The sequence below is a fragment of the Heteronotia binoei genome, chromosome 2 (genome assembly GCF_032191835.1).
Source record: "Heteronotia binoei isolate CCM8104 ecotype False Entrance Well chromosome 2, APGP_CSIRO_Hbin_v1, whole genome shotgun sequence".
NCBI classification, from domain to species: Eukaryota; Metazoa; Chordata; class Lepidosauria; order Squamata; family Gekkonidae; genus Heteronotia; species Heteronotia binoei.
Window position 1 is genome coordinate 39778253 of NC_083224.1, and position 12710 is coordinate 39790962.

Below are 12710 nucleotides of genomic sequence, written 5' to 3' on the forward strand. Positions count from 1 at the left end.
TTTGACATTACATCTGCACTGGCTCTAACTATGATTAGCATTAACTAGGGTACACATCTTCAATTCAAGCTTTGAAGCAGGTTTGCCAACCAGGAGTAGGAGAAAGCCTATTAATGTTTCCCGTGATTAACCACAGTTTAAATGCAGTCTTTAACTATGATAACACCTGTCAAGGAAGGACGGAGAGAGGAAATTGCACTAGACAGGGCAAAAGGGCACCTGTTTTCCATGTGAGCTCATAGTTTCCTCTTGATCTCCTAGCCATGATTACATGGGCATTGGAAGGGCGGCAGATGGAATTTCTGAGGAGAATACATGTCATTGTTATGATTGTCCAGGGAACTTAGTGTTGCCAAAGAGAAAAAGGGGAAAAATAGAGTATACTGGAGAAACAGCCACTGCAAGAACACATTCAGACATTACATGTACTACTGTATCACTCTCTACAAATCTAATACACACACAAACTCTCATCTGGAGTAAGGCTGTTATGGAGCCTCTTCCCATCCCATGATAACACACATAGTAATCTAGAGTTTATTTTCCAAGTATCTTTAAAGTTCAGTCATTTGAAAATGCAAGTGTTGACTGCTAAACATAGTTTCCTAAGGAAATAAAGCCATTTAACTCTCAGGCTTTTCAAAGGCTCTATGTTTTATGACCAGAATATTCTACGTATAAGCAAATATCTCATAGATCTCTAAAGCTTCACAGTATTTTACATTGAAAAGATTTGGAAACTGTTTGAATCGGTATGTATTGCACTTCTCATTCAAATTTGAAGGATTAGTTGTAATGCTGCCGTGGTTCCTAAAATGAATCAAATGGATGCAAATTTGAACAGGTGACATTTGACAAATAGGAATATTTGTACTACACATTAATAGAGTTATAACAGTGAAAAATAAATAAGAATGTGGAGCAAGATAAAGAATTAAACAATATAAAAATAAATGATTTTGCAGTACTTTTTGAAATGCCTCTTTAAATTGTAAAATGTAAATCTTAATTGCTTTCTATGCAGAAAAAAGTGAGAATTTTTTTGCATTTAATCTTTAAGTCAGCTGCAGTTTTGCCACCATACTTTACATGGGACAAAATGCTGCACTTGTAAAATTCTTTGGTAAAGAAATTAAATCTCAAAACAGTTTTCACTCATCCTATTGATGACAAAAACAAAAATTAAGTTGACAGAAAAAAAGAGAGCACCAGTATATAACAAAATAAACCCAGGCAATACTTCTGGTCATTCAGTGTTAAACACATTGGCCTCCAATGCTAAATACAATTTAACTCAGAAGCCACCATCTTCAAAGGAACTCACTTGAAAAGATTTTTTGTTTAGAATTACAGTTCATAACACCCCCTCCCCCTGCTTTAATACTCTTAGCAGTTCTCATTTGCAGATATCGGTGGCATATAATTGATAATACTTCTGCAGTTGCATTTTTAATACACGTGGACAGAATCCTTTTTCTTCTTCCCCTCTCGTACAAATAATATACTTGTTATATCAGTCCTGAATACAACTATATGGGCGCGAGCCTGCCGTACCTTACAAAACTACTATCGCCGTCAGTGGGCCAAGAATACTAAAATGCGGCCTTACAGAAGAAAACAAAAAATCCTGCAGCCACAAAAGTCAGAAGAGCTAACAGAACTGCACTGATAATAATCCCAAATTTATTTCCTATTGCTCCCAACAAACAGACTTTTGTTGCAAGTACATGTGCACTTAATCAGGTGGTCCCAAAAGGAACCAGACTTTTCTCTCATACCACCACTGATAATCAGTACTAACCAAGCAATCAAACAACCATCTTTCTCAGTTCCACAGTAAAAATAGAATATATCTTAACACACCTTACTTAAAGATAGACGGCTTCCACCCAAATGCTATTCTAGGTACTATTCAAAAATGAAAAAGGGTTGATCAACCAGTATAAATTTTAATTCATTTCATGTGCACTTCAGAGATTTAAAGTTTCATTTTGCCATCTGCTCCATGTTATTAAATATAGAAAAATCAGAAGGACTTCCAAAGATCTCAACAGTCTTGCCCACTCAGATTATTAGAGATATCAAACTGGATCAAGAGGCTGTGATTATGGTTGCATGCCAGGTTTTTGAAGGGCTGTGTTTCCTTTGTAACAATATCTCTTCCCAAATGACTTTGTTGAAGTTGGAGACCACAGCGTATCAAAGAGTGGCGGGGAAAAAACCCTATCAGCTACAGGCCAATCTAGTATGGGCTATCTGTGCACCACCATACTACATGTATCCTATAACATACAGCTAGTTGGCAATATAGATGGGTGCAGATAAAGACAGCTTTGGATTTTTGCTGGTTCAGACTGCCCAAACACTCTCTTGTGTTTACAGAAGAGACTGTACCAAACCACTGCAGAAAAAGGACCCAGTTTAAAATTGGATGCACAGCAATGAGGAAAGGAGAAATATTTCAGCAGGATTTTCCCAATGATCTTCACTCCTTTTTTTTACTATTAATATATTTGCTAACATCACAAGCCTATATGAATATATTCAGTATTATCTGTGGGAATTAGTTTCCATTCATTAATCAGTTCCAGCAGATTAAAGGGAATTTACTGGAAGGCATTAAAAGAGGGAACCATTGCAAACAGATTTGAAGAGACAAGCTTAGTGATAGGAATGACTTGACATTTACTGCATTAAATTGTGAAAATGCTAACAGCTATTTTTATAGAGCAGCCAGAATGACAAGGTTTCGTTCAGAAATACCAGCTTGATCATTTAACCCTGCGGCTCCCAAGGGTTTTCTTCTTTTTCTTCAGACAGACCTGCTAGTTATGAATTTTTCTCCTCCAACCATCATTCTTTAAATAGATTTTGGGGGAAAGCAGCCATGGAGCTACCATGCAAGTGAATGTGTCCCAGTTGTCCGTAACTGTTCTTCAGGAATCCAGATTTTGAATACTACACCTATACGGAGGAAGAACTTCCGCAGCACGGCTCGGAGCTCTGGAATCAGGTCAAACTGCATGATTTCACAGAGATAGGGGTAATATGTTGAAGCGTGAGCTTTAAACTTGGGAAGAAAAAAGAAGAAAGGGCAAAAAAATTAATGACCTTACAAAAGCAAGAAAAAGGGGAAAAGGTAACTTCTATTAACTTAGTTGTTGACTTAGTAAGATTGTGGTATAGCAATATCCTGGTATGCTGCACTGAACTGTCAACAAGTCTTGGGTCCATCACTAAGCCTATTCACTACTTTCTTATCAAACCAAGATCTACCTAGTGCAGATCTGCTAACTGACAACCTATGAGCCAGATCTCTCTCCTTTTCTTTATGTATTTACTTTATAATCCGTCTTTCTTGCTGAGGCTCAAAGTAGAGCAGAAACTACAAATACAAAATGCTCTGAGCCTGGGAAAATAATTAAATGGCATTGCGAGCTTCTCTCTCCCCCCACCCCCCAAAATCAGATTGGCAATGGCTCTCCAATGTAATATCCCCCTTTGGCTGCGGCTTCCCAAGTCAGAATACTCACCATGCACCAATTCTCAGGTCCACTGAGCAGAGACAAACTGGCTCAAAGTATTAACCCTTTATTTGCAAGGACCCAACTCCAGGAAGCATGTGCTTCGACTGGCAGTAGGTACGCTGAAACAGCACAAAGTTGCATGGAAAATGTGGAATAGATTTTTCATTAAGGTCTCTGGACCCTATCTATCTGGGCACAGAGACCTTAATGGAAAATCCACTCCACATTTTCTTTGCAGCTTTGTTTCATGCTGCAGCCAGACAAGGCAGAAAGAGCAGGGAATTTCAGCAAGCCTCGGAGCTTCAAAGGGTAAGGACAGAAGGGAAAGCAGGGAGAAAAGAGCTCAGCGGGGCTGATTAAAGCCCTGGGTGGGCTGGACATCTGACACCCCTCCTCTAAATAGTCTCAGTCAGGTAATTTTGATCAGTGCCAGTACAGCAAATGAATGGGCTGGTCAGCTTCTACCATTTTGTGAGTTTCTCTCTGGGGCTCTGGGGAAATCTCAGTAGCCAGAAAGAGTCCAGAGTCTAACTTACTGCTTGTGGTGCTTTCTTGCATGTTATTTTGACTACTAGACAAAGACTGCATCTCTTGTATAACTTCATGTACAAGATACATATAACTTCATAAGCATGCACTAGACAGATAGACAGACAGACAGATAGATAAAGAGCGAGATATATATATATAAAACCTCATATATATATATGCATGGGATGGAGAAAGTAGAGAAAGAAGTCCTTTTCTCCCTTTCTCACAATACAAGAACTTGTGGGCATTCGATGAAATTGCTGAGCAGTCAGGTTAGAACGGATAAAAGGAGGTACTTCTTCACCCAAAGGGTGATTTAACATGTGGAATTCACTGCCACAGGAGGTGGTAGCAGCTACAAGCATAGCCAGCTTCAAGAGGGGGTTAGATAAAAATATAGCGCAGAGGTCCATCAGTGGCTATTAGCCACAGTGTGTATATATATGTGTGTGTGGGGGGGGGGGGGTGCATATAAATAAATTTTTTGGCCGCTGTGTGACACAGAGTGTTGGACTGGATGGGCCATTGGCTATTAGCCACAGTGTGTGTGTATGTGTGTGTATATATATATGTGTGTGTGTGTGTGTGTGTACAAATATTTTTTGGGCCACTGTGTGACACAGAGTGTTGGACTGGATGGGCCATTGGCCTGATCCAACATGGCTTCTCTTATGTTCTTATATATATATAAACTTCATATACATGCACTATACACACAGACAGACACTCTTCATATATAACATATACTTCTTGCAATGCACTATGTGACCTCTTTTGTCCTGCTAAACCCATTTGGAATCAGAAGCGTAGATCTTCTTCCAGAGCCAGATGCTATTACAGAAGACACAGCAGCTTCAGTTTGAAGTGCAAAAGTATAAGTGTGAAACTAAGGTGATAAATAGCCTAACGATTTGTTCGAAACCTCAAATCAGGCTCCTAGCTCTCATTGTTGCACAGGACCAACTGAGAGCACATGATGGTGTTTAGCAAAGTATATAGGTTAGGTGGCCACACAGACTTATTGGAACTCAGTTCTCAGGAGTGCAGGGCCTCCCCCACCAATGCAATTTTTCTAACCCATAACAGCCCCCAGCTCTTGTTTCAGGTCATGAAAATGGCCCAGCGGAAAGCAAGAGCTCCTGTCCTCTTAATGCTGCAGCCCCAATCCAGATTAAGCCTCCACATGTTTGAGAAATGAGTTCCCATGAGAATTTACAGCTGATGGTGAATTTTAACTCCCCATGATGGTGATGTGTCAAAGGCTTCAGTGTCTTGGGACAGCTCCACATCCCCCTCTTCCCAACCGCACTGTCCTGCTTGTTTCACCTCAGGATACCTTTCCTTTGATCTTTTTGTTCTATCCAGAGCTTGCTCACTGGTCATGATACTTGGCTGATAAAAACTTAGCTCCTGGGACCCAAACCAATGTTAAAGTATGTGCAAAATTACTAAATTATAACAATTCTAAAAATATGAATTGCTAGCTCGTAAGTTTCCTGCGTGGAGTCAATGTCATTGCCCTGGGGCATTTCTCCATCTTTGATCTGTATATGTACTCTTCATGCATTATGTGAAATTAGAATCCCTTTGCTTAACAGAAAGGGAATTTAAAAAGCCAGGCAGTAAAATTTTCTTGTCTGGTACTACCACAAAGACTGAATAAACCAAGGAGAGGAGAAAAACCTTTAGTACAAATTTGTCTCACCTTTTCATCACTGACTTTAAGTGTTTTCGTTAAAAGCAGCAATAAAAGATTAGTCCAGGCCTCTCTGTGGCTTTCTGAGTTCACAGTAATAAAATAGGCCAATGCTTCACTGCATACACTAGAGGAAGATTACGCACACATTAATTCACATAAAAAGGAACAGTAAGCAAATAGCGTAAGAAGGTTTTCCTACCTCCCCTCTACTCCAGTAAAGTGAAAGATGCAGGTTTTGATTGGTGCAGTTTAATGACAGGAGGAAACCTGCTTTATTGAAACATTAATTAACTTAATGATACCTTTTTAAAAATCATACTGCTGAGGACCGTATTGAGTTTGCAAGTATTGTCACTGACTCAACAGACTGGTGATTTTCTTCATCTGGCATACAAAAGGTTGCCATTATTCTACTGAACAATGCAAGAGGTAATTATATCTGTCTTTTATTATTTTCCCAAGGAAATAGCCATGTTTCTTTGTCCAGGGATTTTTGCTACAAGTTGAAGCCCATTTAGCATCTAGTGCCATCAAATCTAATTAAGTCTGCAACATTTCCAACATTTAATTTTAGACTTGGGGCTTTCTCATATACCCTGAAATCTCTCCCTTCCTCCCTCCATTTTCCTTTTGAACATCTGTCCTCATGAGTTCTGGAGAATGTCACAGGCTTGCTCTCTAGTTGTGACATTTGAGGTTGGTTAATAAAAAGCATTTTGTTGGGTCTGTTTTGTTTTTTTCCCCTTTAATGGACCAACATTGGAACCTGTGATTATTGTTCTACTTGGACACTTCCAATAGGACAACATTTCCCCTTTCCATCTCCAAAAAACTTTGCCTATCACACTGGAAATTAAACTTAACAGCGGCACACTGGAATCAGGCTCAATAGCCTCTTGTACAGAGTAGTACCCTAAGCTAGGTATCTATGAGCACATCCAACCTTCACATTCACTAGCTTCAACAGAAGCATTCAGTCTGCATGCGTATCCTTTTTCATGTCTTGACGAGGTTCCTATAGTGAAATGAATAGAATGGTCTAGAGAACAGAAATCTGCATAGGCACTAGAATCCTGCAGCCATAAACAATGAACAGGCTGTATCCCAATGCCACAAAGAAGGAAATAATTCTTACTTCAGAAGCCTTTCTTGTATAGCATCCCAGGAATCTCTGCGGTTTTCATCAACGTACATTCGGAAAAGGATTCTCAGGCAACAAGCCAAACTGCTGGTCTCTTGTTTTAAAAGATTTGGTTTCGATTTACCCTTGAATCCTAGAAAAACAAGGGCAGTACAAAGAATTAGCTGACTTAAAGGCGTAATTAAGGCAAAATCAATTTCACATCTAAAAGCTAACAGAAGTAGCCTAGTTATGGAGCCCAAAGGATCTGAGATCTGCTTCTTAAAGATTTAAATGTTGACCTGTTATTGAAAGATCTAGCTGTTATCAGTACTGCAAGCCTCAAAAACCAGGAGCCTTTGAAGACGGGCACCAAGGCTTGGATCCTGCAGCCAAGTTCTACACACACTTCATTTCAGACACCTCACCGTTCACTTCATCTGCAACAAGTACTTCTGTTTGTGCAAGATCAATGGTTTTCAGTAAGCCTTGCACAAACATAATAATAATAATAATAATAACTTTATTTTTATATCCCGCCCTCCCCCGCCGAAGCGGGCAAACAGAAGTGGTACAGCAGTCAAAGCAAGCTGGGATATGGCTGGACCACAGCATGTGGAATGTAGACACAGGATTCAAGCCAATTTGCTTACATACTGTATCACTAGGACAGCTGGTAATACAGAGTAATTACAAAACCTGCATATCACTGAGCAGAGCCACCATGGGAAAAACACTCATAGTCAATACTCAAGAATTCAAGATGATGAGGCTGAGTAGGTGGAAGAAACTCAACATCAATAAATGGAATTTGCCACCAAACATACAGACCCTTAGCTAACATCTTTGGGAACATAAGACAGTCCAACAGTCCTTTTTTAAATGGAAAAGCCACTTTTTGGTGGGACAACTGATTTATGAGAAATGGTTGTAGAAGTACAGGAGGAAGATGTCTAACCCTTTAGTTGTCCACAGCTCCTCCGATTCAAATCCTGCAGAGTTTCAGACAATTTGACAGGGCAAATCCCACTGTTAGCCAAGAAAGTGTCCCTGTGATTTAACTGAAGTGGCTTTTCCAGTTTAAAGCAGGGTTATTTGGACTACCATTTCATGCATGTATGTGAAATGGGTAGTTTGGCCTTTAGCTGGGAATCACAAGGCTGAGTTCAGGGCTTAAATGAAAACTGTATGTTCTGCAGAGAAATATGCCTTGAGGGACAATCTCATTCCCAAAGTCCACAAAGTTGGCTCTACCACCTTAATACTTCAGTTCCCTGGAATGAAATCTGCTGAACTGTTCAGTGATGCAAGCAGCATGAGCAGCTATTGCATACAATGATAACTACACCAGTGATGTAAGTTTGCTGAACATTCTAAATGATATATTCAACAAGAAAACCAAAGCAATGGTTCCATGTCATTAGATGAATATTTTAATTTTTTTCAGTTTAAGATTTCAAACAGTATAATCTGTAAGATTACGATGCAGGAAAACTTGAAAGGCATTTTACAACCTTTTTACTTTACACTTTTTACATGCTTACCAGCTCTCCACAGGACAGTCCGTTGTTCATAATTTGAATTAAAAGCTTTTGAGAATGAGTGAGACTCTTGCAGACAGTCTAGCAACTTGAAAAGATGTTGCGAAGACATGTATTTGTACATTCCTTGATCTTCAGTATCAATGTGGATGTCTGTATCTAGGGTATCCCTCTAAAGAAGAAAATTAGGTTACAGGAAGTCTTGTCCAAATATCATCTCCATTTCCCAAGTACTTCACAGTTTGCACAGATGTGGTCTTAGTGGGGCCCAGGCAAAACTTAAGGATGGGCCCTTGAAATCACTTAGGGAGTTGGATGGGGGATCAGCTGTAGGGCAATGAGGGTCACCACTAGCCTATAACTCATCACTCTCTCCCTGTACCTCAGTCTCAGGCAGCATAGGAGTGGTGACTACATGGTGGTGGTGGTGGTGGTGGGCTCCCAGTGCAGTACGTGGGGCATTTGCCCTGTATTCCCCTCTATGAGACCACCACTCATATTCGTAAATGCACCATGAAAGCACTGAGGACCCATACACAACCAGAATCAGAGAAACACATCCTAAAGATTCTGTGTGACACAATCAGTGAAAGTCCATATGCTATGCTGAAGCACAATGGATTCAGAAACATGGTGTTATAATATGAATGTGTAGTCTCTCCTCCATACTGTGAGAAGGGAAACACACACAGAAACAAATCATAGTTGCTACACTGAAGGAAAATATAAAGCACAGTCTCAGTCTCAGGTTTTGTTAATTATAATATTTAGATTTACATTGTACTTTCACATATATTGGGTTGAATCCAGTCAGCTTCTCCACTCAATCTTGCCCAATTCCCCTTCTTACCACAGGCCTCTGTTCCACGTGGCTTTTGTCCATGCTGGTCCTTTGATTTGCAGAATAGCCTTTCTGGTGTTCCAAGGGGATTCCCACCCCGGTTCCTTTTTCAAGAGCCAAAAACCTGTCTGGATCTAACCCATTACTTGGTGTGATCTTTACGACAGCCATGTAAAGTCAGTCAATATTATCACTCTCATTATTATAGACAGGGCAATGAGGCCAAGAAAGGATGGCTTGCCTAAGCATACCTAGTGGTTTTGTGACGGAAATTACATTTAAATCAGAGACTTCCTCAGCCTGTTAGCCATTATGCTACAGCTGCTCTCAGTACAAATGTAGTTCTACCATCAGAGGCCTATCCAATTTTTCCTCTAGCCTGGAGAAAACGAGGGCAATATCCATTTCAGACTTATCCTTCCTAATCACTGTCTGTTCTGACTTTAGATTCAGGTGGGCAGCCATGTTGGTCTGAAGCAAGAAGCAAAGTTTGAGTCCAGTGGCACCTTTAAGACTAACGAAATTTAATTCTGGGTATAGGCTTTTGCATGCATGCAGAATTAAACACTGTCTTAAAGGTGCCACTGGACTCAAACTTTGTTCTGTTCTGACTTTGTACAATTAGTGACTTGCGATACATAGTTTAAGAAAAACTTGCATGGTTCAGTTGCTATGCATTTCTGCATAGCTAGGATAGAGCTCTACTCTCATTAAGATGAACTAAAATAATTGTTTCAGGAAGACATCAAATGCAATCCATAAGTCCCTTCCTCTTTTCTTCCCCTCAGCCGTACCAGGAAACAAATGCTAATAGATCAGCAAATATACAAGATGTTGTGGACTCATAATATATAAGAGACTTCTCACCTGAGCAGCAGCCAAATGCTCAGCATCTTCCTTCTTGCTTGTTGCTGGGTAAAATACTATGTTGTCAATGGTCTGAATCAGTTCCAGTTGCACAACACATTTGATGAGGAGACTGGCAAAAAGTTTCTGGTCTGGGAAAATACCAGTGTGCTGGCTTTTAATCCAAAAGTAATTTCAGCTTGTTCACAAAGATCAGCAGATGTAGACACGTAAGCCACTTTGACCCCACAGCTCCCAGACCATTTCTTTCATAAGCATGCACTGTATGACATGCTTTGCAAACAGGGACCCATGAAGATCCTGATCTAATGCCACCCTAAACTACTACCATACTCTTGGTGACAGTGTCATTTTGTGAGCACTTCATGACAGAATACATTCTCTCTTGTAATCAGGGCTCATTTTGTAGCAGGAGCTCCTTTGCATATTAGGCCACACACCCCTGATGTAGCCAATCCTCCAAGAGCTTACAGGGCTCTTATTGCAGACCTAATAATATGTGGCCTAATATGCAAAGGAGCTCCTGCTACAAAATGAGCCTTGCTTGTAATTAAAAGTCGCAAAAACCACCCCCAAACACAAAACTCCATGCCCTAGCTAGCAAGTTTTTTGTTATAGCTACATCAGGGCTCGTATTCCTAAGCTCAGTTTTAGGTAAATAAATCAGTTGACTTGACTTGAGCTAAAAAGCAAGGAACTAGAAAAGCATGACTGGGCTATTGAATGTTGACTGATAAATCTTTAAGCGTACACACACAGCATACACGTAGAAATTAGGGGCTTGGATCGTATAAACCACGGGTGGCCAAACTTGCTTAACATAAGAGGCACATATAATAAACACCAGGTATTGGAGAGCTGCAAGAAATGAACATCAGGTGTTTGACCCACAAGACAAGGAAGGAAGGAAGGAAGGAAAAGATGAGGGAGGGGAAAATGTGGAAAGAAAGCAACTTTAATTTTAAATGCATTCTCCAAGCCAGCCGGTGGGGTGGTGGGAGTTTCAGGAGCCACACAATATATGTGAAAGAGCCACATATGGCTCCTGAGCCACAATTTGGCCACCCCTGCTATAAACCATGACCAGATCAGAGTTCACAGAAAGGATATTCGCCACTTCCTGCTTCTTACTGGAGTCCTTTGAGGTCTGACTTCTAAAAGCCACGCCTGAGAGTCAGTGGGCCCTTCAAAATGACTTGGGATGTGGTGCAGGAAGCAACTGCTCTCCCTTGCCCTCCCCATAATGTGAGCTTTTGATCTTTTTATGAAAGGTGCACACAAGAGGAGAGAACGACTTTTCCCAGTTCCCATCCTTAATCCCATACTATTCTAAATGTTCTCTTGACTATCAGGAGCAGCTTTTGGATGGACTTGGGGAGTTAAAGGGGGAAGACAGAGGTGGCAAAGTTCTCTTCTGTGAACTGTTCATAGTATTTGAGTTAAAGCTTCCAAGCCTCTTGCTCCTGCGGTACAAATCCCACAACAGGTATGCTGGATGTGTAGAGCGCTACAGTGGATGTGTAGAGCTGTGTATGTAAAGTGCATGTATGTACTTTCAAAGAGCAGAAGAGCTCCATAACATCATGGTGTAGACCACTAGGACTTCTTCTTAGGGCATTAGGGTGGGGCTGCTTGTAAGGACCCAAGGATTGGGTCATTTTCATATATGCAGATGCTGAGGAAGCTGAAGTGCAAACTTACTTGAATAAGGGCCACCTTTCCAACTTTCATCTGTGGGATTTGAAAATTGGCTCTGTCCTCTTTCTGAAGCATTTTTATCAATACTGCTTAAAGACTGACGATCCAGCTCCACATCCTAGAAATAAACAGAATCTGCATTTATGTTTGTTTCATATATTAGTTACAACATTTCTTACTTTATACACTATACAAATTACTTCTGCTACCACTAATTTCAAGTTTTTTTAAAAAATCTTTTCCTTCAAGTTTTTACAATGACAATACATACCTATGAATAGAAGAATTCTATAAATGCCTTCTCTCCTCACATTAACTTTTCCTAGTCACAGAGGCCTTTATTTTGCACCCTTTTTCCCAGAGGGGATAAGGTGAGAGCACTTACCAAGTGCTTTTCAGATGAATCATCTTCCATCCCTGCTGGCCTCCATGTCAGTAATCTGCAAATGAATAAATCTGATTATAACAGTGATCATGAGCCACCAGGCAATGTTCTGCATTGTCTGGAATTCTACTCACACATGAGGAATTGTTGTTTTAAAAATTTCTAGCATACAATTGCAGGTCTGGTCCCAAACATCTGGACTGAATTTCTGCCCATTTAATATTACCAGACTTTCTAGGCAGTTGGTTCCTGATCGAGCCAGCTGCTCATTATCTGTTGGAAAAAATAAGAGTTGTCTTAAAAAATCCTTTTAACAAAATTTACATTTATTGTGACTATTTTGTCAGGATCCAAAGGTGTTTGTAAGCAACCTGAGCTGAAAACTGGATAGGCTGATATGTAATGCTTATTACCAGATGACCCAACATAATGTTGCAAAATGCAGTCAGAAGCAGTTCTTTCTCCAATCTCTAAAGAACTGTAGTTTAACCATGGTAACCA

The 12710-nt window shown here is 40.2% G+C and overlaps 1 protein-coding gene across 4 annotated transcripts in view; it reads right to left on the minus strand.

Annotated features, from left to right (window-relative positions):
• Window positions 1-1929: 1929 nt before the first annotated feature.
• Window positions 1930-12710, minus strand: part of ARFGEF2 (ADP ribosylation factor guanine nucleotide exchange factor 2) — a 65093-nt gene continuing 54312 nt past the window's right edge. For 3 of the 4 annotated variants that reach the window (XM_060230827.1, XM_060230826.1, XM_060230828.1), the window contains 8 exons: window positions 12344-12482; window positions 12210-12264; window positions 11828-11942; window positions 10127-10257; window positions 8422-8590; window positions 6893-7031; window positions 5764-5881; window positions 1930-3070 (listed from right to left, as the gene is read on the minus strand). In XM_060230827.1, the coding sequence (XP_060086810.1) occupies window positions 2894-3070; window positions 5764-5881; window positions 6893-7031; window positions 8422-8590; window positions 10127-10257; window positions 11828-11942; window positions 12210-12264; window positions 12344-12482 (1043 nt within the window). In that variant the 3' untranslated portion in view covers window positions 1930-2893. Of the gene's footprint in view, window positions 3071-5763; window positions 5882-6892; window positions 7032-8421; window positions 8591-10126; window positions 10258-11827; window positions 11943-12209; window positions 12265-12343; window positions 12483-12710 lie in introns of those variants that run through there. The other variant, XM_060230829.1, reaches the window with a different exon arrangement.